Genomic DNA, 27,292 nt, shown 5'->3' with positions numbered 1-27,292 from the left:
CTCATCATCAGGGAAATACAAATCAAAACCACAATGAGATACCACCTTACACCTGTCAGAAGGGCTAACATTAACAACTCAGGCAACAACAGATGTTGGCAAGGATGAGGAGAAAGAGAATCTCTTTTGCATTGCTGGTGGGAATGCAAACCGGGGCAGCCACTTTGGAAAACAGTATGGAGGTGCCTCAAAAAATTAAAAATCGAACTACCCTACGACCCAGCAATTGCACTACTAGGCATTTATCCACGGGATACAGGGATGTTGTTTCGAAGGGGCACATGCACCCCAATGTTTATAGCAGCACTGTCAACAATAGCCAAAGTATGGAAAGAGCCCAAATGTCCATCGATGGATGAATAAAGAAGATGTGGTGTATACACACACACACACACACACACACACACACACACACACACACACACACAATGGATTATTACTCAGCAACCAAAAAGAATCAAATCTTGCCATTTGAAACTACATGGGTGGAACTAGAGGGTATTATGCTAAATGAAATTAGTCAGAGAAACACAAATAGCATATGACTTCACTCATATGAGGACTTTAAGACACAGAACAGATGAACACAAGGGAAGGGAAACAAAAATAATAAAAAACAGGGAGGGGACAAAACATGAGACTCTTAAATATGGAGAATAAACTGAGGGTTACTGGAGGGATTGTGGGAGGGGGGATGGGCTAAATGGGTAAGGGGCATTAAGGACTCTACCCCTGAAATCACTGTTGCACTGTATGCTAACTAATTTGGATGTAAATGAAAAAAATTTTTTTGCTTTTAAATCTTAAAAATACAAAAATAAATAAACAGAGGCCCTCTTTCTCTTAATAGCAAATCTCATGAAAAGCTCCAACTAACTGTGGTTATAACACATACTCAGTTCTTCAATATATTAGAGTGGCCAGAAAGTGGAGTACTCTGATCAGAGCACTGTGGTTGACAGACCCACCAAAACCACATGAAATGGGAGAGGAGTTCCTTAAAGAAAACATGAAAAAAGAGTATAGCAGGGAGCCTGGGTGCCTCAGTTGGTTGAGCATCTGACTCTTGATATCAGCTCAGGTCTTGATCTCACAGTTGTGAGTTATTAGGCCTTGCACTGGGCTTTGCTCTGGGTGTAAAGCCTACTTTGAAAAAAAAAAAAAGAAAAAGAAGAAAAGAGTATAAAAAGTGTCTACATGAACAAAAGCATAGCCCATAGTACTCTACTTCATAGATTTGTCATGAAACAATTAGCATGGTGCCTGGCACTCCAGTGTCAACAAATATGAATTATTAGCATAATAGATGGGTGAATAGATGCATTAATGATGATTGAATTATAATGGTTGAACATATGCATGAGGGAATAGACATGAAGATATAAAAAGATAAATGAAAGATGGAAGAAGGAAGAATAAACTGATAAAGAGACAAATATAGGTGAACATATGGACACATGGATGGATAATAGAGAAGGCATAAAAAATTGTACCCACAGTTAAGTTTGTTACATCATATGCTCTAGGGCTGGAAAAGGAAACAGAATAGCACTCCACAATTAGTCTCTTAGGAGAGGTCTCCCCCTTTGGTCTCTGTCTCTGGGGCCTCTCATCAGATGGGGAAAGCACTTGCTCCTCTCCCTCATTTCTAGTTTCCTTGTCTCTGTGAGCTGACCAGCTCTTTTCCTCAGAAATTCTCTCAATTCCCAGGATAGGGAAGGCATGGTAGAAGTGGATATTCTAGGCCAGGTTTCACTCATGCTATTCCTCTGACTCAGCTTGGCGCATAGGAAAATGGGTCAACTGGGGAAAGGGTCAGTGTTGGCTGGGCGAGGATAATGAAGCCCTAGAGTCCTTAGATGTGAGATACAGGAATTAGACCTGCTTCCAAAAATCTTTCGCATTAGCAAAGCTTGTCCAAGGGAAGACCAGGTCTCAGATGACAGATGCATACGCACTGTGATGGGCCCGGGGGAGACTTGGTGAACCCAGGAAGGGACCTTCTCCAGCTTTCCCTGCCATTTGTCATTGTTCTGGGGAATATGAAGAACCAGGTAGATCCCACTTTTCCCACTCCTCCCACCCCCAGGTATACAACCACAAAGAGCTGCGGGGAGGAGGAGAAGCCTGGGAAAGAAGGAGGCACTCCTTACTCTGACGTCTAATCTGGAACCAAGCCTTGACTCCTAGTCTTGAGACTCATTGTTCAAATGCCTCCAAGGAAATTACACTGTAAACCTTCCCCTAAAGGGTGACAGTGAAACACCCCACACACACCTTGCCTTGTCCAATCTGATGACTGCTAAGATTCTCAGACCTAAAGATAAAGAATGGAAAATGGGGACCGGGAGGCAACTGAGGAGTTATGAAACGGAAAAAGGTTCTTCCAGATAGAGACAGTGGATAAAATATGTAGCATAAAGGTATCCTACCAACTCATATATTCCAATTCAATTCAGACACTAACCACTCAGAGGTAGTGTCAGATTCCACAAGTTTCAGGGCACAGTCCCCAACATCTGTGCCCCCACTTGTAGGGTCCTCAGGCCAATTGCATTTCTGACCAACTGGCTACAAGCCCAGGGAGTTCCCATAACCCCTCAGGTTCAATAATTCCTTAGAATGACTCATAACAGTCAGGCATGCTATACTTACAATTAGTTTTTATAAAAGATATGAATCAGGAACAGACAAATGAAAAGACACACAGGGCAGTCTGAGAGGGTCTCAAATGCAGAACTTCATGCTCTAATCCCACTAAGACACATAAGGCACATCACCCTCCTGGCATATTAGTGTGTTCACCAACCAGGAAGTTCTATGAGCTTTGCTGTCCAGAGTTTTGTGGTTTTTTAAATGTTTATTCATTTATTTTGAGAGAGAGAGCTCATGTAGGTAAGAGCAGGGGAGGGACAGAGAGACAGGAGAGAAAGAATCCCAAGCAGGCTCTGCGCCATTCACACAGAGCCCAACACAGGGCTTGAACTCACAAACCGCAAGATCATGACCTGAGCCAAAATCAAGAGTCAGGTGCCCAACCGAGTCACCCAGGAACCCCTGGTGTCCAGAATTTTTACTGAGATTTCATTACGTAAGCATGACTGCATTGTTGGCTGAACTCAATCTCCAGCGCACCTCCCCTTCCCAGAGGTTGTACAGGCTCAAAGCTCCAGCTCTCCAGTGACATGGTTGGTCTTCCTGGTGACCAGCCCCCAGATGATCCTAAGTCATCTCATCTCTTAGCATAAACTCAGGTGTGACAATCAGCAGGACTCATAAATAACAAAGACACTCCTATTACTTGGGAAATTCAAAGATTTAAAGTCTAACTTTCAGAAATCAGGAACAAAGAGCAGTCAAAATTCTTTATTACACAACAGAAAGGAAAAAAATTTCTGGATGTAAAAAAAGAAAGCTTCAGGAGGCCATAAACCAGAGATAACTATTCTCACACAGGCTCACGCACACATCACGGGACCACCGTGGATTCCCTTACCTTCACTCTCACTCTTCCACTCACTCTCTTCCACCCAGTCTCACAGTCTCACACAGGCTCCACGCAAAGCAGAAGGATTCCTGCAAGCCACACATTTGCTGCTCCCAAAAATTCTACCCATTTGTCCATCTCTATCCATCTTCCATGGCCCCTGCACAGCACCTCTCCTCTTCTCAGCATACTGATTTCTTGGTCTCCCCTGGAAAGTAAGTAAGCAAATGGTAAGATGAGGGGCAGAGGAGGGATCAGGGAATTTGTGAAAGAGACTGTGAGTTCAGGTCAACACCCAGGTCCAAGTGTGTCTGTGAACCTGACAGTGTACATGTGCCAAATGGGTGTGTCCTTGTGATTATGTGTCCTTGTGTACTGTGGGTTTACCTGTGCATTGTGTATATTCCTGTGCAATCTATACATGGGCGTGTGTAGTGTGGGTGTTCCTGTGTCCCATGTGTGCACCTGTGTGATATAGATGTGCCTGTGTCCCCAGTATTCCTACATGGGTCAGTACTCTGGCTGCCCTTCTCTCTAGAGGCTCTATCTCCTTTAGCCTAGGTTTCCAGAGGAAGAAAAGGACAGTGCACATGGATGGGAAAGAGAGGAACATTAAAGCTATGACCCTGGACACAGGCATCCTGAATTCTAGTCAGGACTATGGTCTTCCCACCTTAAAGCCCCTCAAGCCCTAACCCCTATACCCACCCACCCACCCAGCTCTGAATGATGCCAACAACTCTGAGGACTCTCTTGGTGAACCAACACCAATTCCCAGGAACATTTTTGGTGCCTTTTTGCTGCTACCTCCTCCTCAACAATGGCTACAAGGTGCTGTTGTCTTGTGGGTGGGGGGTGAAGAGTAACCAGTCTCTACTCCCAATCACTTGCTCCATCACCTGGGCCTCCACTCACCATCTTACTCCCCTTCTCCTTGCCAAGCTCCTCCCCACAAGGAAGCCCCTGAAACAGGTTCCCAGATATGGTCCTCAGTTTCTGCCCCACACACCAGGGCCTGCCAGGAAGCTGGGTTTCAGGGCTGTTCCATTCCTTCTGATTCCAGGTTCACTGTGCTGAGAGGTCACCAGCTCTGTACACCCCAGAACAGCCCTCAATGGACCACATCATCTGGAGATCGCAGAACTCTGCAAAGGCAAACCCAGCTCTCCCTTAGCCCTGCCTTCTCCCTCAGAGCCCCTGCCCAAGACACCCGTGACCCTGCCTCTCTTTCCCCTAGAACAAGTACCACAGTCATTAACCCATGACAGTCTCAGAGGGAGCCCTGTGAATCATCGAGGCTCTGAGGAACAAAGGACCAGAAGAGAGGACCAGCCTTCTGGCAACTCTGCACCAGACCTGACCCTGCCGGGACAGGGCCTGCAGTGTCAATGTGAGTCTAAGTGTAAGCAGGGATGAGTGTGGCAGGAGCACAGCTTCTCCTCCACACCCAGACTGCAATGTTTCCAATAAAGCCCAACTAGTGCCCACGGATCTGTCTGCCATCTTGTGGCCCAAGCATAGGAAAAGAGGTATGAGACAGGGAGAAAGAAGGTGGGATGAGGGGAGAGAGTAGTTGTCTCCATTCTCCACACTTCAGCCTGAAGGAACTTTCACTTCACTTATTTCTGGTCACTCTCTCCCTTACAGTCCAGCTAGAAGGCTCCCTTCCTCCATCCCCAGACCAACTGGGGCAGCTATGTCCAACGTTTCATAATGGGTTAATTGCTCTTTCTGGACCCTACTGCAGCACCCTCTGTTGCCTCCAACCAGTGTGCTGTGTACTGTAATAATCTGTATTCTCTACTGCTGTATACCCATTCATAGCATGATAAATTTGCTGAATTGAATGACAGTAGGAACAAAAATCACAGGAATATAGCTTTCAGCTCAGAGAGGAAGGGTTGTAACCTTCTGACCATTAACGAGGCCACTCACACAAGTACTCCCGCAGCCTGCTCCATCTAGGCTGGGCCCTCTCTGGAGACCTATTCCTCCTCAGACCCGGGTCATACAAGTGGAATAAGGCAGACAAGAAAGACAAGTGGCAGGGCAGAAGCCAAAGAAAGAGGAGAGAGGATTGGGAAACAGTACTGGATAGCGTCCCAAAGCTTTTTTCTTGCTCCCTGGTCTCCAGGGAGAGAGCTACAAAATCTGACTCTATCCCTGTAAAAGAAGGTCCTGTGCTCCACATCCTAGTAATAAGGCCCGACTCCGCCCCCTTAGGATAGATAGACCCTGGCTCCACCTCCAGTGTGTCACTTTGACTCCGCCTCCGTTGAAGGAATGCCCTGACTTCGCTCCTTCCGGGTAATAGGCAAGCCCCACCCCTGGTGCGCGACGGAGTCCCTATGACGTAACGGTAACGGTCTGTTTCCGGGGTGGAGCCAAGGAGGGCGGGAGTTTAGGCTGCGCCGACCCCTCAGCCCCCCTCCAGGTGATCCCCACCCCCGAAATCCTCACCCAGGGGCCCGAATATCCCAGGTCCATGACCGCAAAGCCTTTCTCCCTGATCCCGTAAATGTCCCAGATCCCCGAGGTGACCGACCTCCTAATTCCTTAACGTCTGGTGCCTCCCAATTTTTCAATCCCCCACCCTATCCCGATGTGGCAATTGAGGCTTCCGGGGGGCACCTGCCTCAGATTACCTGAGAACAGGTCAGACGGGTCCTGGGAATGACAGAGAGGGGGACATGGGGTTGGAGAATCCTTGACCCAATCATGCTGCTCCCCAGGAGACGTTCGGAGCCCAGGACATGTCGGGATTGAGGAGATACGAGGTGGCGCTGGAGGCGGAGGAGGAGTGAGTGGAGGCGGGTTCTGCGGAGGAGGAACCTAGCCGCTCCGGGGTGGGGGAGGGCGAGAGTTCTCTGCGGGCGGGAGGCGTGGGGCCCCTCAAGGGGCGTGGGCTGCGAAGGGAACCGCCTCTAAAGGGCGGGGCGGAGCCTTCCTAGAGAGGGGCGAGGCGTCTAAACCGCAGAGTCTGTGGGGTCAGCCCCGCCCCCCCCCGGCCGGCTCTGCCTTCTCTCCGCAGGATCTACTGGGGTTGCTTCTACTTTTTCCCCTGGCTGCGCATGTGGCGGAGGGACAGGAGGTGAGGGGGCTGCGACGCCGCGGACCCGCCCGGGGCATACGAGGCTCAGCCTCGGGGGACGGATGGGGGTAATCTGGGAGTCCCCTCCTTGCCTTATGCCAGTGTCGGGTTGCCCTGCAGCTCGGCGCATCCGCGGGAGCAGAAGTTGGAGCCTCTGCGAGGCCTGATGAGCTGTCTGTCAAGCGGACTGGGCCCTGCCCCCCAGCGCTCGGGTCGCGGCCTCCCTCGCCGCACCCCCGCCGCCACTGCCCAGCCAGCCGGTGCATTAAAGATTTAAACCGAAGTCACCGTGCTGCCCTCCTGACTCTGCCGCCGCTGCCGCCATTCGGTCTGGGAGCCCCTCTACACGCCTGCTTCTCGTTACTGACAGGGCCTCCCTCCCTGATTGGGTGCCCTTCCATATCCAGGCCCCCGTTATTCCTAAGGATCCCTCATCAGTATCAGGCCTCCCATTACTGTCTTTAACTGCCCTCCGCCACCTAACCTCCCCACCCCCTACCCCCCACCCCTCCCTGTAAGTAGCCTATATGCAGAGAACTAAATAGTCCTGTCCTGGTCTTTTCTCCCACCCGTATCCCCACATAGATGTGTTCCACTTCCCTCCTAGAAAGGACTTTGCCAGGTGTCTGAAGCATCTTCTTTGCCTGAGAGTGAATCTAAAATATTTTAAGCCCAGGGTTGTAGGAAGTAGGCAGGGAGGGGAGGGGAAGATTCTTAGAGGCTGACTCCCTCAACCTGCCACAGGGGAATTACTTGGGACGGTTGGAGATCTTTCTTACAGTTAATAACCCAACTTTTGGCTCCTCCAGTCTTTTCCCGGGTTTAAAGATACTTGGCATCAGCTTACCTAACAGTTCTTGCTGTGTCCCTAGAACTCAAAGGCCACTGCTCCTGCCACCCCTTTCTATCTTGTCATCTAGTTAACCTGAGACCCTCTAGGTCCTAAAGTGCTGAGGGTGAGGGCCTCCTGGTGGGCCTGCTTCTGTTAGGGACTGGTTCCAGCATCAGAAAAGGTACCAGAAGATTAAGTGAAAGAGACAGCCCAGTGTATGGATGAGGGCAAAGCTAACTTTTAGCCTGGGACTTCCCCTGCCACAGCAGCTTGTGGCTGGGGAAACCACTTGGCCCTATCTTTGGAGAAGCCAAAGGGGAGAAATTGGTACATACCCAAAAGAACTCATTACTTGCCTTCCCAGGTGTCCGGACCGATTGGTCCAGAAAAGACCATAAAGTATATGGCAGACAGCCAGCTGATGGAGATCTGTAATAAAACAATGGCACCTCAAGAGCTGCACCTGAGCTCTGGGGTACATGTCCGGACTGGAGGGTGGGAGAGAGACCCTAAGGCCTCTGGTACTATCAGTTCAAGATGAGTGACCTCTGGGTTGTGGCCACCTTCAAGAACAGACCCAGACTCTTGAGCCATTTCCTCACAATGCCTACATCAAGAACCCTGTCAAAAGTGGAGTACCCTGTCAAGCCCAGGGCCTACACCTCACCAGGACACTATCAGAATTCCTGAGTATTCACAAGACAAACTCCAGGGAAAGACCTTCAAGCCTCACCCTGGACAGAAGAGAGGAGAAACTTGAAATGTTCAGCATGGGAGGGGGACTGGTTCCTACTCTTGGAACTGATGGTCCCTCCTGATTGTTTCAGCAACCCTGCAGCAGAAAGATGCCCAGGATAGGTTTGGGTCCCTATCCCAAGAGAAGGCCTGCCCCATAGAGGATAGCTGGCCACAGAGCAGAAGGCTGCACAAGGCACCCCCCCTGCAACAACCAGATAAAGTCTGGATTACTGGGTTATGGCTCAGTTTATGTTTCGAATACAGAGCAAGACTTGAGGGTTGAAATCCCCAGACCAGGAGTGGGCAATTCTTCAAGGTGCCAGGGGCACTAAACTTAGCAACTTGCCCCAACCATAGCCAGTTCCCAGCTTCCTTGAAAGCACAAGAAGAGGAGGAGAACTTTTGTTTTAGATGGTGAGGGGAAAAAGGGAATTAGGGCTGGTTATAGGATAGGAGAGAAGAGACAGGGAGGAGATGAGAGGTTGGGGCTTTAGCAAGAGGATGGGATGCAGAGAGTGTAAGGGTTGGGGCCTGGGTTGGGGTAGGGGTGGTATTACAGGACATGGCTGGGGAGCAGGGCCTGGCTGGAATTTGAATAGAACAAAAGAAAGCTCATTGAGCTCTTGAGTCTGATGTCTGCATAAACCAGAGACTGATTCTGGAAACCCCAGGCACCCCTCCTGGCAAGAGGCTGGCATTTCTGGGATAGGACTAGGCAAAAACAGGAAGGTAAGATTTCTTGGGTCTTTTCCCTGTTTGACATCAGCAACCTGGCACCAAAGAACTTTACCTTCTTTCATCTTTCCACCCCATCCTTCCTCCCTGTCTCATCTCCCTGGGAAAAGCAGCCCCTACTTCATCATCCCCAAGGTACCCCAGTACCAAAAAGGGCCTTGTCCTGGCTTCTCACTCTGGATGTAACTGTTCCAGCCAAGACTCATCCTCAGCCAGAAGGACTTGCTTTAGGGACCCATTCTCATCAATTTCTCCTGATAAGACAGGCAGGCTAGGACAGGAAGTATATAGAGGGGAAGATGAAGGCAAGTTGGTGCTGGCCTGCCCTCTGCTCCCACCCCACCCAAAATTCCCCTATCAGAATTTGTGTGTGTTCATATGATTGTGTGACTGGATGATTGTGAAGACACAACTGTGTGGGAGTGGGACTTTGAGGCCAACTGGGGCTATATGATTCTGTCCTTGGTTGTCTGAGCATGTGAGGTTGACTGAGTGAGTGAGGTGTGACTATGAATGTGACTATGGGTATATGAGTATGAATGTCCATCATTGGATGCCACCGTGGATCCTTAGCTGCCCTTACTTGGCCACTATGTCATCAGCCTTCACATCATGCAGTACCCCTCTCTCCAGCTTCTCTGTCCAGGGCTTAGAAGCCATGGGAAATGGCAGCCCTAGAAGAGGAAGGGGTCTGTGGCAATTAGGGCTCAGGAATGTCACAGGATGAGCAATACATCTTCACCTGCCTCTGACTCACCTGGTGCCCCAGGTAAAAGGCACCCAGATAAAAGGTAGGGGAGGAGGAGAAGAGAGAAGTATCCAAGCTGAGCAGCATGAAGGGGCCCTCACCCACAAGCAGCCTCCTTCTGCTACTGCTGCTGCTGACCCCAGACCCTGGAGCAGGTGAGTGCTTGGGGGTCTAGAAGGCCAGGGATTTGGGTAAATGGGGTGGAGGGAAAGGGACCCAGGAAGTCCATCCTCCAGCTGTCTGATAGAAGGGTTTGGGGTCAGGAGTCCTCTGAACACATGGCCCCATTGTCCCCTAGCACTGCTACTGTCACCCAGCATTACCTGCTGTACTCAGCTCTACCGCCAGCCACTCTCGAACAAGCTACTGAGGAAAGTCATCCGGGTGGAACTGCAGGAAGCTGATGGGGACTGTCACCTCCAGGCCTTCGTGTGAGCTCTGACCCTGCCCCTCATATTGACCCCTGACTCTGACCTCAGTCCCAACCTGACGCTGACCCCAACCCCAACCCCAGCCCCAGCCCCAGCCCCAGTTGCTAATTCTGATGCTGACTCAGGTTTTCATTTAGCCTTTGCCCTAACCCCTGGACCCTAACCTCATCTCCAAGCTATGACTATGGCTTTGCACCTTTCCTTTCCCAGGCTTCACTTGTCTCGACGCAGTGTCTGCATCCATCCTCAGAACCGCAGCCTGGCTCGGTGGTTTGAGCGCCAAGGGAGGAGATTCCAGGGTATTCTGCCTAACCTGAATTTGGAGCTGATAGAGAAAATGGACCAGGGGCCCTAATAGCCAAAACAATAAAGCATCATTGGACAGTAGTCTCTGACTGTGGTCTCCAAGTTCTATGCGTTCTCCTGTGAGCCCTGACTCTGAAGCTGGGTAACATGTCAATAAACAGAAGAACCTCTTCATTCTCTTTATTCACATCTTCACAAACCCCTCCAGGGGCAAGGTCAAGAGCCAAGGACCCACACATACTCCCCAGGCACCTACATGCATAAATTTAGAGAACACACATTCCCTACCTCACATACACATGGGCACACATGGACACAAACATACTCATCTACACACATTACTCTGGTAGACCTCCAACTCTGAGATGAAATCAGACGTCTGGACACTTCCAGCTGGCAGGTTGGGAACACAGAGTCTCATAGAAATGGGCTCCAAACAGAACTTCCAGCTGAGGCCACTCCCCGCCCCCCTGCCTCCATGGGGATCTATCCTGCCTGGGTTTTATCTGTCTGTCCATCCACACCAGCAAGACAGAGTTATAGGTGGAATCAGCTGAAGCCCTCCTGGGTCATCTACAGGTTTGGGGCTCCTAGAAGAAGCAGGAGGCAAATCAAGGGAGATAATAGGACTGGATCTTGGCCCAGACACCCTGAGAATGAAGGAAGGGACCCAGCTCTGAGCCCAACACTTCAAGAATGAATAGGGGTGCCCAGCTCTGATTGAACCCCAATACCCTAAAAATGAGGGAGTATAACTAGCTCTAGGCCCAGGTACATTAAGAATAAGGGAGAGGACCCAGCTCTGATCCAAGATACCCCAAGAATCAGGATAGATGTCCAACTCTGAGCTTAACACCCTGAAAATAAGGGGCCCATCTAGGATCCCCAATACTGTGTAAGAGAAGGAAGAGACTCCATTCTGAGCCCAAGGACTCAAGAATGAAAGTTCCATTCCTGAGCTCAGAAGAATGAGGTGACCCAACTCTGATTTCCAACACTCTTACAATGACTAGAGCATCTGGCTCTTAATCCAGACACTCAAAATGAGGGCACACATCTCCAGGTCCAAACCTCCTAGAGGTCCTACTTACCTGGAAGTTTGTCCACTGGCATCACTGGAGCCAAGAACCCAGGCTTTTGGGGTCCATCCTTACCATCTGGTCTCAGTCTCAGCCTAGAGCATAAAAAGGCAGCTGTCTCCCTGACAATGGTGGGGCATCTCTGTCTCCTCCAAAACAGTGTATTAGTAAAGGGTCAGGAGAAAAATCAGTGAAAATAATGAAGTTGGGGGTTGGAGGGAGTAGGGGAATCATTCCAGAATCATAAATTTTTCAGTGGGAAATCATGAAGGGTGGGAATAGGTTTGGTCTGTGGGTATTAGAGCATCTGTGTGGGATCAGAATTTGAGAGCCAATGGCAGTTACTTACCAGAGCCCCAGTGCCAGGGCCCCAGCCGCCAGTCCCAGGAAAGAGAATATTCCCAAAGATGCCAGCACTGCTACCTGCTCCAGGGGGTCTCTGTGGTCTGGGGGAGGGGAGGGTCACATGCCACTGTGAGAGTGAGGCTGCCTAACCAAATCCTTTCTCTCTGGGGCTTTCCTGTCCTCTACAACCTTGATTCACCTGCCCAAGCTCACCAAGTGGCCGTGGATCTGGCAAGAGGGAGGGCCTGGGGGAAGCAGGGCAGTCTGCCTGAGGCTCCTCCTCCAGCTGCTTGTGTGGCTGGCCCCCAGCTGGTATCTCCTTTGGCAGGGGCCCTGAAGGGAGGGGAGACCTGAGAAGAATTGCCCACACGAGGAGGAGCGGGGAAGGGTACCCAGGAGGTGGAAGCTGAAAGGGGACAGCCAGCTTCTGGGGACCTAACAGAGGTGGAAGCTGAGGGGCAGAGCTTAAGCGAGGGCGGGGCCGCAGGCAACCCAAGCTGAAGCGAAGAAGACCAAAGACCCGAAAACCCGTCCAGCTGACAGAGACTGTGGGGCCGGCCCTCCGCCCATGCCCTGGGCTCAGGGGCTCAGTCTCTCACCAATGCTTGGAGTCCCCCAGGCCTCGGGGCTCCAGGCACTCCAGGTGCCAGCATCCAGAAAGTCCCGGGCACTGACTCGTACAGCATGGGGCAGCCCAGCCACAGCATCCGTAATCACTTCCTCCAATCCAGCTGGCTCCACCTGGGAATGAAGATGGTTCCTTGGCCCATTATCCAGGTTGTAAGTGCCAAGACTACCTGCCTTCCAGACTCAGTTAGCAAACAGCACCCCTTCCTCCCAGTCCTGTCCCTGTCAGACTGCTGGAGACATCTGGCCTCATGTGGGGTGGCTGGTGGTGTCAGGTCTACACCTAGTGTTTGAAAGACAAAAGTACATAGTGGTTATGTAGACAGGCTGTGTCATCAGACTGCCAGGGTTCAAATCTTTGCTATATCACTTGGGCTGCTCTGTGCCTCGGTTTCTTCATTTGTAAAGTAGAGGTGAATATACCTGAACAAGATAATGCATGTAAAATGTGTAGTATGGCGCCTGGCGAGCAGACAGTGCTCCATAAATATTGGTTATTATCTGAGGCAGCTGCTCCCCTGACTTGATGCTAGCCAATCTTTAACATCTCCAGAGGTGGGAATTCACTATTATCTTCATCTGGGTGTATGAATGTTTGTATGAGGTTGTGCCTCTGGGTGAAAGGCACTCCTTTTCCTAGAAAAGTTATTTGTAAAAAGCCACTCCTGTCTTCCCACGGATGGGTTTATGTTAGAGTTACAGCCCCCCAGGGCAGAGGCTAGGCCTGTAAGGCCCTGCTCCAACCCAAGCACCCAGCACAAAGGCTGGCCCATGGACAGCACTGTACGGGGGGAGGTTACAGGACTTCAGTGACCTGCTAGTGTGCCAGAAAGTAATGAAGAATAACCAGGAACATGAAACCAGAGGCAGAACCTATAGCCCCAGATTGGGACATACTCCAGGTCTCACCGTGGACCAGGCTGGATGCTGCGCTGGACGGTACTGCAGTCGGAACTTGAGCAGAAAGTGGGGCTGGCGGGGCCAGGAGGCCGGGTATGTCCAGCTGGCACGCAGGCGGCGGGGGTAGCCAGGTACCGACTCTACTCGAAGCCCCTGAGGTGGGTCAGGGCGCACTGAGGGGGGTGGAGACACAAAGTCAGGACAGGCAGCAGGTACCCGTCCCTTCTCCCCACTACCTCCGAAGGGAAGGTGGGTGCATGCCTAAAGGTACCTGAGGGAGGCACTTCCAAGGGGTATGGGGAAATCTTAAGCTTGACCATCCATTGGGCTCAGGACTTGTCTGTCATCCCTATTATAAAATGAGCTGAGATCTAGGGACAGGTTTTTGAAGTGTTTGTTTAGTGAATTAAAGAGTGATTCTGCTTTCTATTCAAGGAAGAAAATTAATTAGCCTAAATTTCAGCTAGAGCTTTAGTTCCCCCCTCCCACATACAGATCAATAGGAAAGAGAGACTAGCAAGGGCTTACACCAGGCAGGGAGGACATGAGACATGGCGGCCTTCAACACAGGGCTAGAAGCAAAGAGGCAACTCTGGGGCTAGGAAGCCAGGAAGGGATAGTGGCAGCAGCCTCTAGAGACTGAAGTAACTCTGCCTGCTGGGCTCTGATCTCTTTGGCTTTTTAGTCTCCATGGGGGCTATCTGTATGTTAAAATGGGGTCTATGTCAGGAAGGAAGTATTTGGGTACTCTGACAGTGGGAGGTTCTGTGTTGGACTATCTGTACTCTGGAGTCCATTTGGGGTCTCTGAGGTGGGGATCTGAGGAAGCAGTAGGAATGAGTACTCACAGATGCTCTGCAAGCTCACATCCAGCAGGCGTGTACTGGCCCCTAGGGGGTTCACCTCAGTCACATTGATTCGGTACTGGCTCCAGAATTCTGCCCCATGGACTACACAGCGGGAAGCCCCTGGGGGATCCTGTGGGCATGGCCAGGGCCCTGTGGATGGACTCATCCTAGGAGGGAGGATGTGATCTTGAGCTTGGAAAGGTTCACTGCAGGACCTAGCTGGAGCCCCCAACCTCTCCGTTATGTCCTACCTCTGGCCATCAGCTCCTGGTACTGTCTTCTTCCTGGCAGGGAAGGGTGCCATCTGAGTTCAGGAAGGAAAAGAGGATCCTCCCTCTCTCTAAGGCCTTCCTCAAGATCTCCCTCACTGCCCCCCATACCCACGTTGTGCCTACACGCCCAAATGTATAGGCACAGGGGCGCTTGTGGCTCAGTCATTTAAGCATCTGACTCTTGATTTCAGCACAAGTCATGATGTCACAGTCATGAGATCAAGACCCATGTCTGGCTCCACACTGACAGTGAGATTCTCTCTCTCTCTCTCTCCCCCTCTGCCCCTTTCCCACTTGTGTGCATGCTCTCTCTCTCTCTCTCTCTCTCTCTCTCTCTCAAAATGAACATTAAAAAAAAATGTATAGGCACACACACCCAATCATGCACACACCTGTAGGAGGTGAGGTAGCGGGTGGGTAAACCGCTGACCTGACTGGGGCTCCAAGTGCAGGAGAAGTTCTCATAGTCAGCTGCTTGGCAGGAGACAACAGGGCGGGCTGGGGGGTCTAGAGGCAGAGGGTACAACCAGAATCTGAGAAGTCCCCAGGTCCTCCCCATCCCAAAGGGCTTACTCAGGTCCTGGACTCCCTCCAAGAGCCCCTTATCTCATCACTGCCACCCAATACTCTCTCCCCAACTCACAGCCCAGCTGTAGGGTCACAATGCCCTTAAGTGCACCATCCAGGGTCCGGCAGATGTAGGTGCCTTCATCAGTGCTGTCTGCCCGGGCCAAGACCAGTTCATGCCCTAGCCCAGAGTCAGGTCCTTGGAGCAGCCTTGTCTCCCCATCCCGAAACCAGGACACCGGGGCCCTGGGGGTGAGATGACGTATGATAGAGGGAAGATTTAAAGTGTAAGCCATGCCACAGCTCTCCATCGGCTTCTCACTGTGCTTGCAATAAAAACCAGAGTCCTTTTGCTGGCTTACAAAGCCCCTGGTGATCTAGCCCTTGCCTTCCTTTCCTTCTTCAGCTCCTCTCTCTCTCCCCTTCACCCACCACAATCCAGTCACACTTGTGTTCTTTCTGCTCAAGAGTATTGAGCTCATTCACACCTCAGGGCATTTGCACTAGCTGTTCCCTCTGCCTCTTTCCTGACCTTCAGAAATTAGCTTCAATATTACCTCCTCAGAGAAGCCTTCCCTGATTACCAATAAAAAGTAACCAATCAGTTATCAGTTATCTCTTCCACATCACTTTCTTTTGATTTTCTGCCCTGCAGGTACTAGTACCTGGCAAGTACCATGCTTATTTGCTTATTGTCCATCTGCCCTACTAGAATGTAACCTCTGCAAGGGCGGGCTTCTTGCCAGGCTTGTGCTCTGCTGGATCCGAGAGCCTAAAATAGACCAGGGACTTGGCAGGTGCTCAATACATGTTGGTTGAAATTTTCTGTTGAATAAGGATGGTTTGAGGATTAGGATAGCTAGAGAGGTGAGAATTATAGACACAGGGGGCAAGGATGGGAGGGACATGAGGACTGGACAGAGTAAGAAAGGGTCATGAGTATCAGCCCAATAGGCAGATGGGGCACTTACCCAGAAGTCACTCCAGGGCAACACAGTGTCATGGACCTGCCAGGCTGCCCATACTGGACCCCTGTGGAGGGCACATCTGAGGAGAGGCTCTTTCTTCCTTTCCCTATCTCCCATCCCAGCCCCCACTCAGTGAGCACAATGGGGTAAGGGGCAGACTTTTAAGCCCTGTGTGTGTGTGTTGGGGGGGGGGGGTCATTGGGTCAAAGCATCATGTTATAATCTGGAGACAGATGTCAGAAGACAGGGTAGAAAGGAAATGTTGCCAGGTTTCATGTCAGGGGTTGGGGAGTCATAGACTAAGCATGGAAAGGGCCCACAGTGAGGGTGGCAAGTCACAAGTCGGAGTTAGAGTCATATAGCAGGATTCTTCTCACCTGGGGGGCCCCAGGCCTGGGGGCAGGGGGAGGAGGTGGACACCAGGGCTATAGCCACGGCCACCAGGACCCTGCTCAGCCCTGAGCAGCTGCTGCTCATCTATGGGGAGAGAGGTAGGGTCAGCAATCCCCCATTCCCAGATTGGAGGCTAAAGCCTGCCTCTTCCTCTTCTAAACTGTGATGTTCTAGGAAGAAAACTAAGGTACCAAATTGGGTAAGGATATCAGAAAATATTAGGGGATCTGATCTAAGTCTCCTTTCCACCATATACCCAGTGCTGCGTGTGCATGCACGCACACACACACACACACACACACACACACACACACCCTCACACCCTCCATCTCAGTGCTGGGCCTAGGGCCCAGAACAAAAGCCGGAGGCGACAGACTGTGCCAGCAGTCCCCCCACACACGCACCACTCTTGGCACCCACCCCTGGCACCAAGTGCTGGCACCAGCGCAGTCACTCCCATTAACTCCTCCAACCCAGCTGTTGGGAATTCCAGTGTCTACCCCCACCTGGCCCAGGACTAGTCTTTGCCTCTGACTGACCTGAGACAGCCTTCATCACCCTTGGGTGGAGGGCTGTCATGGTAGGTCTGAGTCCACTCTGTACTCCTACCATGAGGCCTAGCCCTGCTCTGGCTGCCAGGCCTCTTCTCTCCTGGGCCTGGCTCCTTGGACCACTCATCTGGGCCTGACTCTGGAATCTTGTTGGTCTCGAGCCTGTGAGGCTGGATGGGGCGAGGGTGCAGGCTGAGACTGCAGAGTTAAGCAGATCCAGATGCCTTGGCTGCTGCCAGAGGCTGGGGGCGGGCGAAGAGCCAGGAGATGGAGACAGGGTGTCGGGGAGGGGAGAGGAGGCTGAGAGGAGCTAGGAGTCTGCAGGGAAAGGGGCCTGGAGTGGAGGCTACAGAACCAGGAGATGCTCAGAAATCAGGACTGGGAGGTGGTAGGGGCTCAGTGAGGCAAGGGATGGGCTTGGGCAGCAGGGAAGTAGAAGTGCAGAGGGAGTAAGCAACCATGTGTGTATGGAGGTGGGGGTGCTAGGAGAGAGGGATTCTGGATGGGAGAAGGGCAGGATGAGAAAAGCAGTGGGGAAGTGGCCATGGGGACAGGAGAAGAAGCAGAAGCAGAGAGGGCCCAGGCAGGCAAGGGCTCCAGGAGAGGAAGAGCACAGATCCCTCTCAAGTAGAGCAGAGTAAGGGCCTCCATGTGTCTGTCTGAATGTGTCTAGTGGCTCACCCCTACCCACTCCCCCACCCCCCACCCAGAGAACATTTACCCTACGCAGCCCTGCCCTACCTCGGTGATCCCAGTGGTTGAGTGTCCATGGCCTCCAGGACTTCCTCCCACCAGCTACAGCACCCGTCTCAGCTCCACTCAGTTCTGGGACCCCAGAATCATCCCCTCCTTCCCTTTCCCTCCCCCCGCCCCTCTGGGCCCTAGAGCTCAGCCGCCCTGAGCTAGGCCCCCACCTCCCTCTCTCCTCCTCCCTCCTCTCCTTTCACCCCCCTCCCACCCGAGGCCCTGGGAAGGGAAGAGGCCTCCCCCCAGTCTGGAAATGAAGCCACAGGCACAGCCAGGGCCAGCAAGAGGGAAAGGAGGGCTGCTTATATCCCTGTCAGGGAGAGATTCCCTATGTTTTCACCCAGCCACATTCATGTGTGGACTTAACAGACACAATCAATTAAAAGACACTCCCTTGAACACATGTGGACATAACCAAATGAAAAATCAGAGATTCATGCCCCACTCTTTTCGCTCCCCAGTAAATATTTCCTTAGGGCATAGTTAGGTGTTTTTTGAGGGGAAAGGAGGCCCCAGGTTGGGGGATATAAAGAAAATCCAGAGTCCAGTTCCTCCGCCCCAGGACGTTCCAGCCATTTCTCACCTCCCCCTCCACTCTTTGGGCCCCAGCACCAGGAAATGCCTTTGGTCCCTTGGTGCCAGATACATAAGACCCACACTTACCCTCAGACACACACTCTCAGATACAGCCACTCACAGTCACATGGATACACTCATTGTCACTCAGACTCATACCCTCACGTAGATACACAGATACTTAGCACTCTGCCCCTGCAATAGGGTCACAGCACTCCCTAAAAGCAAATCTTCATCATGGTTTGAGTCCCCTCTTCTAGGGAGCTCTTAGTATGGCAAATCCCACATCTCATCACTGCCCCAGGCCCCCACGTAGCCAAAAAGACAAAGGTGAACAGGGAAGTCAGGCATAGGGGCACAGAGATGCACAGGACATGAGAAGCAGAATTAAAAAGCAGATACACAGAGATACCAGGGGAGACAAAACTGTGAGGAGACACAGAAAATGACAGCTCTAGGAGAACAGTAGTAGGGAGAGAAAAAGACATATAAGGAAACTGAGGGAAACAGAAAATAAGGAGCAGTAGACCAATGACAGGGACTCTAGAGCACAGAAAGGAAGGGAAGCCAAGTGTGTTGGGGTGAGTCTGTCTTTTCTGGACATTAAAATAGAAAGGTCAGTCCCACTGACTATTGAAGTTGGTCCCCAAGTACAACACAGCTCCACTTCTAGTCTAACACAGGACACAGGACACACACATAGTACAAATCTCACTCTTGCTCTGCTACTGCTGAAGTCACACAATGGTACACACAAACCCAGCCCCCGACTCTCACACTGGCAGACAGTCTTAAATCCCACAGAGACCTTCCCAAAATACATTCCCCATGTGGTCACAGGCCCTCTCACACAAACACACAACCCGAAAACTGCACATTGACAGAACACATAATCCCACACTTGCACAGCCACATGCAGACTCAACCACACGCACACTGACACACGCAGTCATATTAACTGCCAGTTGCACCAAGTGACACTCAGTTACAGGTCCACATACTGACATCGAGACACACAGACACACAGACACACACAGACACACAGACACACACACACACACACACACACACACACACACACACACACACACTGACAGTCGGTCAATCACTCCAGGCCCTTCAGATCGTACACTACCCTGCCCCGCCCTCTCCTGGCAAGGCTTCCTCCAATACTCCCGCCGGCCCCACCAGGCCTCACCTTCTGCGGCCTCCGCCGCCAGCGCCCTCCGCCCTCGCCCTCTGCCCCGGCCTCTACTCCCTCTCGCCCCGGGGCCCCCGCAGTGGGGGCGGCTCCACCCAGGCACCAATGGAAGGACAAGGGTGAAAAGGGGGAGGGTCTGGGCCCATTGGAGCCTCCATCTGCCAATCACCGCCACCCCACCTCTGCCGGACACTTCCTGTCCCGTCCGGGACTGAGAGACGGAGTCTGGAGTTAGATTCCTAGGTCCTTGCCTAGAGTCGGGTCCTGGGACCGCAGGACTGGAAGTTTTCAGGCCCCTCTTCCTTCCATCAGTCCAAAAACAAAGCCTCAAGTTCAGTGGCTCAGGAGCCATTGGGCAGGTGACTGGAGGAGCTGTGGTACCCCTGACTCCAGATAAGGACTTGTGTGGTGCGATGGTTCTGAAACTTTGCCGAACACTGTGGTTTTAAAATTGCCAAGCCACACTCCAAACCAATTAAATCCGAATCTCTGGAAACTGGCCTTGGCATCAGTGTTTAAATTTCCCAAATGATTCCAAAATACAGCCAAATCGAGTGTGGGGTCCGGTGTTTGTGTAGGTGTATGCCTTCAGAAACCAGCCAATCACCCAGGGTTCACATCCACTCCCCAGTCACTGGGACCTCAAGGAAGATGTGTACCATGTCTTTCTGAGCTCCTTCCAGAGACTCCAAGTCCCAGACCCTACCTGTTCAGGGTCTCAAGAAAAAACCCTGGACTGGAAGGCAGGCAGCCAAGGTTCTCCTGGGCCAAGTCATCACTGTCTAGTCTTGGCATGATAGCCCCTGCCAAACTCAGGTCCCTTGAGAGAAGATGAAGATAAAAAGCCTCTGGCCATCCTTGCATTGCTCACAAGCCCTATCCTCACCTAAAAGTTTGGAGGATACTAGGTGGCATCAGGTCTCCTGGGTTGCATGCCCCGTTACTGTTACAGTCATACATTCTTGCCAAGGAAACCATCCAGAGGAGAGGGAGTAGAACCCAGGGTCCCTCCAAAAACCACCCCCTCCTTCTAGGTGCTACGGCTCCTAACTCTGATAGCCCCTTCCCTGCCAGAGCTGTTTTTTTTCCTTTCTTCCCCTGCAATGACTGGGGCACATGGGGAACACAAGTGTGCAGAGTCTGCACATATATACTGCACGTGAGAGTCTAGAGAAGGACACAAAGCCATGTACACTCCCTACCCGCCCCTTCAGCCCCTGTGGGCTGGAGCAGAGCCAACCTGCAGTCTCTCACAAAGCTAAGGTTCTGGCCAGCAGCCCAGTGTCTGGCCACTGACCACCGGTACCAGGATCTTGCTCACCAGCTCCCCACCAAACCCTCAGGCCCAGGCTTGATGAGCTGACACCCTAGGGGTGGCAATAAAGGGTGCTTTGGCTTTCCCAAACCCTTAGCCACAGACAAGAACACAAGATTTTAAAAGTTTCTTAAACTGTGATGCCTTTGTTTACTCCAGGAGTAAAAGAATCTATAGGCCAGACATAACATTAAGTATTAATTTTGTTCAGAGATTTGGGGTGGAATATTTGTACTCTAAGTTTTTGCACATCTGTAGACAAAGGAAAGTTGTGGCTGGCACTGTGCCTTTAACCCAGATCCCCAAGGGTTATAGTTCATAATCCTCTGGCATTAGACTATGTGATTAAAGTTTGAGAAACACAGTTTAGTTTTATTGATCCCACATCTTCCCAAACCCTAGGCCCTGGTTCCCTCAAGCAGAAGGCCCTGTGGTCAGCGTGGTCAGGCGATGGTTGCTGTCTCCCTGTCCTTCTGCCCCAGGCAGTAATGAACCTCAGGAAGCATCCTTAGTCTCTCTGCAGCCTGAAAGGGAACAGGGGCAAATGAGGGAGGATAAGGGCTGCCCAGAATGGTGGTATGAAGTGGTATGAGTAGAACAGTGGTAATGAGTGCCTAGAAGACAGCGGAGGGAAGGCTTGTAGGACCAGAAGGCTGAGGATAAGGACTGCCAGAATAGCCAGAGGCTAGAGCTGAGCAGCTCCTGAGTCCTCAGGAATGCCTATGTTATACAGGTTCTCAGGGTCATGATCACTGGGCTCCTTTGGGGAAATGGGAGAGAAAAGGGAACACAAGGAACCAGGGTGCTCTGAAACCTGACCTGCTCAGGGGTGAGGTCCCTCTGTGCCTGGGCAAGCATTTCATAGCCAACCATGAATTTCCGGATGGTGGCAGAGCGCAGGAGTGGAGGGTAGTAATGAGCATGCAACTGCCAATGGTCCCAATTGGCTCCAGCCTCTGATCCTGTGGGAGCACCTGACAGGAAAAAGAGATAATTGGGGAGGGCCATTTTTTAGTTCTATAGACTAGCCCCGACACCCAAACCAGGCTAGGTACCTGAAAACTACATCTCCCAGCATTCCCTGCCAGTGAGTAGGCCAGACATTGGAAAACACTGGGAGACATAGTTGCACCAAGTTTGCAGTTCCACCTTCAGTCCCAGCATCCCTGCTCTGGACACTTCCCTCAGCAAGTATTTCAAAGCCCGCTGGGGGTTGCAGTCCACTGAGCTAGGTCTCAGGACCTCAGAAATGGTGTTGGGGCTAGACATGGGTGGGGCTCAAAAAGCCTTACCGTGCCAGCCCATGGAGTAGGGAAAGGATGTCTCAAATAGGTTGTCATACTTGGTTAAGAGCTTCTTCATGATGGAGGCTAGATCTGGAATCAAGAGTCTGACTCTCAGCCTGAGGCGCAGATGCTGGCCCTATCAGAGCCATCTGTACCCAGTGCCTGGCCCCAGGGTCCCAGTTGGGACACTCACCATCACGCTCAGCAGGGGTCAGCTCAGGCAGACGCCGCACATGCCTACGGGGCAGCAGCAGTGTCTGGAAGGGCCACACTGCCCAAAAGGGGACCAATACTAACCAGTGCTCACTGGTTAAGACCAGACGTTCCTGGCCAGACCAATTGGAGATGAAGTCATCAAGGTGGAGGGGTGGGGGTTGTCAGCAGATAGGCAGGAGAAGAAAAAATATACCCAGAATCTAATGGCTTCTTACCACCTCCACCACTACCATTCTAATCTAACCCACCATCATCTTTCCTTTAGATTACTGCTATGGCTTCCCATCAAGTCTCTCTGCTATTTTCCTTCTATCGTCCTTCACACACCTTTCTCTTTTGGGGTGAGGTTAGGGGCTCCTTGGGGAAACAGGGTCTGGCTTTCTCCTACCCTTCTGAGCAGCTCCTGGTGGCCATACTCCATAAGCAGGGGCTCTCCATGCTGACTTTGATAGGCCCGCTGAGATCGCTCCTCACGCTGGGCAATATCTGGCAGGAAACTACTGGCCCACACCTATCAAGGGGCAGGAGGAGAGAATAGGCAGATAGATCCTTCACCCCCAAGCCTCCACATTACAAGCATACTTACTCTGTCCCTCTAGTTCCCTTCCCCACAGGACTGTCTTGGACTCACCCCAGAAATCCGCTGGAGCCCCTGACTCACTTACCTGACAGTGGGGGTGGGGGTTGGAACAGCCCATCATGGCCCCTTTGTTTTCAAAGATCTATCAAGTAGGGATAGGGAGCTTTAGTAGCCAAAGAGACACCAAATCAGCCCCTCCAGACCACACCCTGTGAAAACAGGAATACCACTTCCCAGAACCAAAGCTGCACCACCCCCTCTCTGCCCATTCGGGGAAAGGTGCGACCTCACAGACCTGCACCCAAGGGTACTGGGCACCCAGCTCCTCTGTCACTGAGGCCCAGGCATCGACGACAGTGCGGATCTCAGGGACTGACATGAGTGGCAGTGTTACATCCGACCAGGGGTGGAAGCACATGACCTTACTAGGTGGTGATGGAGGGAGAGATGACAGATATAGGGCTTGGCTGTGCTAGGGGCAGGGTCCAACTCCCGTGCTCAGTCCAAGCCCTGGGTTGAAGGTAAGTGAAGAAATCCATAGTTACCAAACTCCTCGAGCAGCCTCTGCTTGGAAAAGGGGATGATCACTGGGTCCTGAGAAAGAGGGGTATCACTCTCTGCAGCAGAAGTCCCCCAAGAGGTCCAGCCTCTCTTTCCAACAGCATCTAGAGCCAGGTTACCTGGACTGGGGGCATCAGGCTGCAGAGCTGGGAAGTCGTTGTCAAACAGGAAGGTGCCATCATAGTAGGGATTCACCTACTGACAAGAATGGGCTAGAAGCATTTGCTGCTTCATACCCACCTGTCATCTGGCAGGCTTCAGGGGCTGGACAGGTTACAAGGGAGTGTGGAAGGCCTGCTGTGGGATCAGAAAGACTTGGTGCGACATGACCCAGAAGGAGGTCCACTTCCTTGTGGGTGAGGGGCAGCTCTAAGGGGAAGCTACTACTCCTGGCCCAGCTGCACATGTAGGTTCTAAAGTCTTACCTCTCCATTGGCCCGTGTGGCCCCGGGACACAGAGGGTTGTGGGGGTCGTGGCGGGGAACTGTCTTCAAGAGCGGGGGCTCTACTTGCCCCTGCCAGGGCCGCTTCATGCGGTGAGCTGACACCAGCACCCACTCATCTTGTAGTGGGTTATAGCGGATATGCTGATGTTCTGGGGACAGAGAGGCACGATCAGTCAGCCAAACTCTCAGACCACCTCTGTCCTAGGTCTCACTCACTAGCAGGCCCAAGTTCGGAAGCACCCTCTTGGCCCTGTCCCGTTCAGGAAGGAGCGAAAGGCCGGGGCTTGAGCTTTTCCAGCTCCAATTAACCTCCGGCCCCAACTCAGGCGTGTCCCTTCGTCTCGCAGGCCTGCCTGGGTGGGCGCGCGGACCTGGGGGTAGGGACGATAACTTCCTAAGGAAAGGGAGGGCTCGGTTCCGCGTCCCAGCGAGTCCCAGAAGCCCTGCGGTTACCGCTCGCCCGGAAGGCTGTGGCCGTGGCGTCCGCCTCCGACGCCTGCTGGCGCTGCTCAGGAACTGATCCGCTGCGCGACATCAGACCACTTGCGGGTGTGGAATTCGTCTGAAAAGTCAGCAGCGCGGACTCTTCCCACCCTCTGGGTATGCCCCGCCTCTCCCCCGGTGATTGGCCATATGCCTGCACGTGACTGCGTAAGGGCCCGCCCGCTCAACCGCGGGCGGGACTCTGGAAAGCCTGGCATTTTGGGGGGTGACTTTGGTCCTCCCCGTACACCCCAGGGCTAAGTTACTACCCTAGAAGAATCTCTGTAAAAGCTGCTTATGGCAGATTCCTCAGCTCCAAGCTGCTTAGAAGATTTCTTTGCTCTATTCGAGGTCATTTGTTTAGCAAATATTTACTGAATATCTATGAATATTTACTGTGTGCCAGACACCTAGGCTCCACGTAGGACAAAGGGATCCTCTACACAAGTCAGGCATGGCCTCGGCCCTCCCGCGGCTTAAGTTCTACGGCCAAGTAAGGATATAACCCTGGATCCACAATCACCTCACTTACTTGCTCAATGCTTATGGTGTAGAGGAGGCAAACTAGCATGGCGGTGAGGGTGGGATTGATCTGCTTCAGCTGTACCCCTGGCCTCAGCTGTTACATGGAGGGGTAAATACTTTACCAAAATCATACCCCATCCCCTCCAGGCAGGAGAACAGGTTTGGGGGAAAAAAAGGCTAAGTAGCCATATTCTCTCTCTTATATGCTCATGCCTAAAGCACAAGAAGTGGGCAGTGTGAGAGGGCTACAAGAAACCTGAAAGTGGGGAGAGGGCTTGACTATCAGTAGCTCCAGCCACCATCTAGGTGGGATCAGGGGTGTTTCCTTTACATACCCCTTTCCCTTCTCCCAATGTTTCCTTGGATCAAACCAATTGGCTAATACTAGGATAAAATTCAAATCAATCCCTCTGCTGGCACATTGATTTATTATTTTAAGATTTTATTTTAAGTACTTACTACACCAAACGTGGGGCTCAAACTCATCACCCCGAGATCAAGAGTTGTAAACTCTTCTTGGGATGCCTGGGTGGCTCAGTCGGTTAAACATCCGACTCTGCCCCTCCCCTACTTGTGCTCTGTATCTCTCTCTCTCAAAAATAAATAAACATTAAAAGAGTTGTAGACTTTTTTTTTTAATGTTTATTCTTTTAGAGAGAGAGCACAAGCAGGGTAAGGGTGGGGGGTGGGGTAGAGAGAGAGAGAGAGACTATCCGAAGCAGGCCCCCACACTGATAGGGCGGAGCAGGACTCAATCTTGATGCAGGGCTCGATCTCACCAACTCCTGAGATCATGACCTGAGCCGAAATCAAGAATCAGAAGTTCAACTGACTGAGCCACCCAATGCCCTTCCCCTAGCACTTTTTTTTTTTTAATGTTTTATTTATTTTTAAGAGAACGCAAGTGGGGACGTGGAGGAGGGACAGAGAGAGGAGGACAGAGGATCTGAAGTGGGCTTCTATGCTAACAGCAGCAAGCCTGATATGGGGCTTGAACTCACAAACTGTGAGATCATGACCTGAGTCGAAGTTGGACACTCAACCGAGTTACCCAGGTGCCCTCTCCCCTAGCAATTTTAGAGAGATGTCTAAATATTGTTTGAACCTCCTCCTCATTCCACAGTGAGGAACAGAAGCGTCAAGTTCACCCAGAGGATGACTGGCCAAGCTAAAATTTGAACCCAAGTTTCCAGATTCTTCTCACTGCTCTAAAATGGCTCTGAGATTTCAGTGAGACTCAGGACAGAGCTTGGCAGTAGCAGGAAGGCCCCTTCCCCCAACCCAGGCCAGGTCAACCCAGGTGTTTTGCAGCTCAAATGCAAAAACTGGGTCACAGTTCATTTACCTAATCTCTGCCCTAGGTCCTCAGACTGGAATCTGAAGAGGCCACTAGGTAGGCGGCAGGGAGCAGGGAACTGAGAAACAAGGATTTTACACGTACCACTGGCTTTTCATCCTTGGGGGTGGGGTGGGGATGGAGCTGAGATACAAGATTTGCTTTCCTTTCTCTCTCAGCTATCTTTGTTGTTGGGGTCACTGGATTTTGGAGGCAGCTCCATTTTTCCAAGAACACCAATGCTTTGGTGCCACTTCTTGGATCATACCAACTAATTCCTAATCCCTTTCAGAAACATCTCTTCAGGAACATTTCCAAACCTCCCCTCTGTCTCCCCAAGATCACTTTTGGGGGAAGAATAGAATGGCTGAGATGGGGCCTATGGAGCTCTCTGCCTATAAAATCCCAGAGGAGTGATCTCTTCTGCAACATTGTTAAAAAGAAAACCACAGGCCCAAACTGGCATCACTTAAGTGGAGTCTCCAAACTGGGGCTTAATGCCTAAACTAATTGTGGTTTTGATGAGGGAGCAAAAGGCAAGCTGAGGGCAAAGCGCATGTACACACACACACACCAGGTAGGATATGTGTGATATTCCTCAGGCATTCCTGGGCTGCCCAAGAGCAAAGGAAAGGAAAGAAAACAAATGCCCAACTGACAGAGATCACAGTCATACAGCACATGAGTCTCCATCGGTTTACAAATATCTTAGTAAATTACAAGAAAAAGGCAATCTTATCAATAGCCTAATCTCCAGAAACCTACAGACCCAGTTTCCTGGAACCCCTAGTATCACCCTCCCCTCCATGGTGATACAGGGTACAAAGGGAAGAAGGAAATGGCAGGTAAAATTAAATTTCCTCATAACCTGCAGCCCATTGACAAATACTTGAGGTAAAAATAGAGTGTAACTTTTCTCCAGGAACCTCCTACTGTTTTAATGTTAATGCCTTACTAGAGGGAAAACAACCTTAGCTTGGCAATAGCAAGGTGGCAGGCATCTTTTGTATAAGTCTTCTTTAGCATATCAAAGTCCTCCTGTAGGTCTCCCTTTTGCCTTTACCTCCCTCAACTCCATAGTAGGTAACCAGTCACTCTGCAC

The 27,292-nt window shown here is 51.5% G+C and overlaps 4 protein-coding genes across 10 annotated transcripts; 2 read left to right on the top strand and 2 right to left on the bottom strand.

Annotated features, from left to right (window-relative positions):
- Nucleotides 1–3,333: 3,333 nt before the first annotated feature.
- Nucleotides 3,334–19,519, bottom strand: IL11RA (interleukin 11 receptor subunit alpha). 4 transcript variants are annotated; one of them, XM_042913243.1, is made up of 14 exons: nucleotides 19,440–19,519; nucleotides 16,352–16,451; nucleotides 15,978–16,038; nucleotides 15,083–15,252; nucleotides 14,832–14,946; nucleotides 14,419–14,451; nucleotides 14,168–14,334; nucleotides 13,329–13,492; nucleotides 12,392–12,533; nucleotides 12,006–12,125; nucleotides 11,797–11,893; nucleotides 11,460–11,542; nucleotides 7,767–7,839; nucleotides 3,334–3,695 (listed from the first exon to the last, which is right to left on the bottom strand). In XM_042913243.1, exons 2-14 carry the CDS (start codon nucleotides 16,449–16,451, stop codon nucleotides 3,545–3,547), a joined length of 1,476 nt encoding a protein of 491 aa, XP_042769177.1. In that variant the 5' UTR covers nucleotides 19,440–19,519; the 3' UTR covers nucleotides 3,334–3,544. The 4 variants fall into 4 exon arrangements, with proteins under 4 accessions (XP_042769177.1, XP_042769180.1, XP_042769178.1 ...); XM_042913244.1 differs by lacking the exon at nucleotides 7,767–7,839 and having other exon boundaries at nucleotides 3,574–3,695; XM_042913245.1 differs by lacking the exons at nucleotides 3,334–3,695; nucleotides 7,767–7,839 and adding an exon at nucleotides 10,511–10,958.
- LOC122205126 lies at nucleotides 5,793–6,861 on the top strand. 2 transcript variants are annotated; one of them, XM_042913249.1, is made up of 4 exons: nucleotides 5,793–5,921; nucleotides 6,220–6,287; nucleotides 6,519–6,578; nucleotides 6,699–6,861. In XM_042913249.1, exons 2-4 carry the CDS (start codon nucleotides 6,241–6,243, stop codon nucleotides 6,853–6,855), a joined length of 264 nt encoding a protein of 87 aa, XP_042769183.1. In that variant the 5' UTR covers nucleotides 5,793–5,921; nucleotides 6,220–6,240; the 3' UTR covers nucleotides 6,856–6,861. The 2 variants fall into 2 exon arrangements, with proteins under 2 accessions (XP_042769183.1, XP_042769184.1); XM_042913250.1 differs by lacking the exon at nucleotides 5,793–5,921 and adding an exon at nucleotides 5,928–6,142.
- On the top strand, nucleotides 8,702–10,439 carry CCL27 (C-C motif chemokine ligand 27). 2 transcript variants are annotated; one of them, XM_042913248.1, is made up of 4 exons: nucleotides 8,702–8,877; nucleotides 9,517–9,786; nucleotides 9,930–10,062; nucleotides 10,273–10,439. In XM_042913248.1, exons 2-4 carry the CDS (start codon nucleotides 9,717–9,719, stop codon nucleotides 10,415–10,417), a joined length of 348 nt encoding a protein of 115 aa, XP_042769182.1. In that variant the 5' UTR covers nucleotides 8,702–8,877; nucleotides 9,517–9,716; the 3' UTR covers nucleotides 10,418–10,439. The 2 variants fall into 2 exon arrangements, with proteins under 2 accessions (XP_042769182.1, XP_042769181.1); XM_042913247.1 differs by having other exon boundaries at nucleotides 9,019–9,786.
- Nucleotides 19,520–21,102: 1,583 nt separating the features above from the next.
- Nucleotides 21,103–24,401, bottom strand: GALT (galactose-1-phosphate uridylyltransferase). Of its 2 annotated transcripts, none has more exons than XM_042913739.1 (11): nucleotides 24,300–24,401; nucleotides 23,826–23,995; nucleotides 23,520–23,595; nucleotides 23,385–23,433; nucleotides 23,135–23,264; nucleotides 22,925–22,981; nucleotides 22,648–22,770; nucleotides 22,237–22,369; nucleotides 22,050–22,133; nucleotides 21,577–21,731; nucleotides 21,103–21,281 (listed from the first exon to the last, which is right to left on the bottom strand). In XM_042913739.1, exons 1-11 carry the CDS (start codon nucleotides 24,379–24,381, stop codon nucleotides 21,201–21,203), a joined length of 1,140 nt encoding a protein of 379 aa, XP_042769673.1. In that variant the 5' UTR covers nucleotides 24,382–24,401; the 3' UTR covers nucleotides 21,103–21,200. The 2 variants fall into 2 exon arrangements, with proteins under 2 accessions (XP_042769673.1, XP_042769674.1); XM_042913740.1 differs by lacking the exon at nucleotides 24,300–24,401 and adding an exon at nucleotides 24,218–24,295.
- Nucleotides 24,402–27,292: the final 2,891 nt, after the last annotated feature.

The sequence above is a fragment of the Panthera leo genome, chromosome D4 (assembly GCF_018350215.1).
Source record: "Panthera leo isolate Ple1 chromosome D4, P.leo_Ple1_pat1.1, whole genome shotgun sequence".
Lineage (NCBI taxonomy): Eukaryota > Metazoa > Chordata > Mammalia > Carnivora > Felidae > Panthera > Panthera leo.
This window is presented reverse-complemented; position numbering and strand designations above follow the sequence as displayed.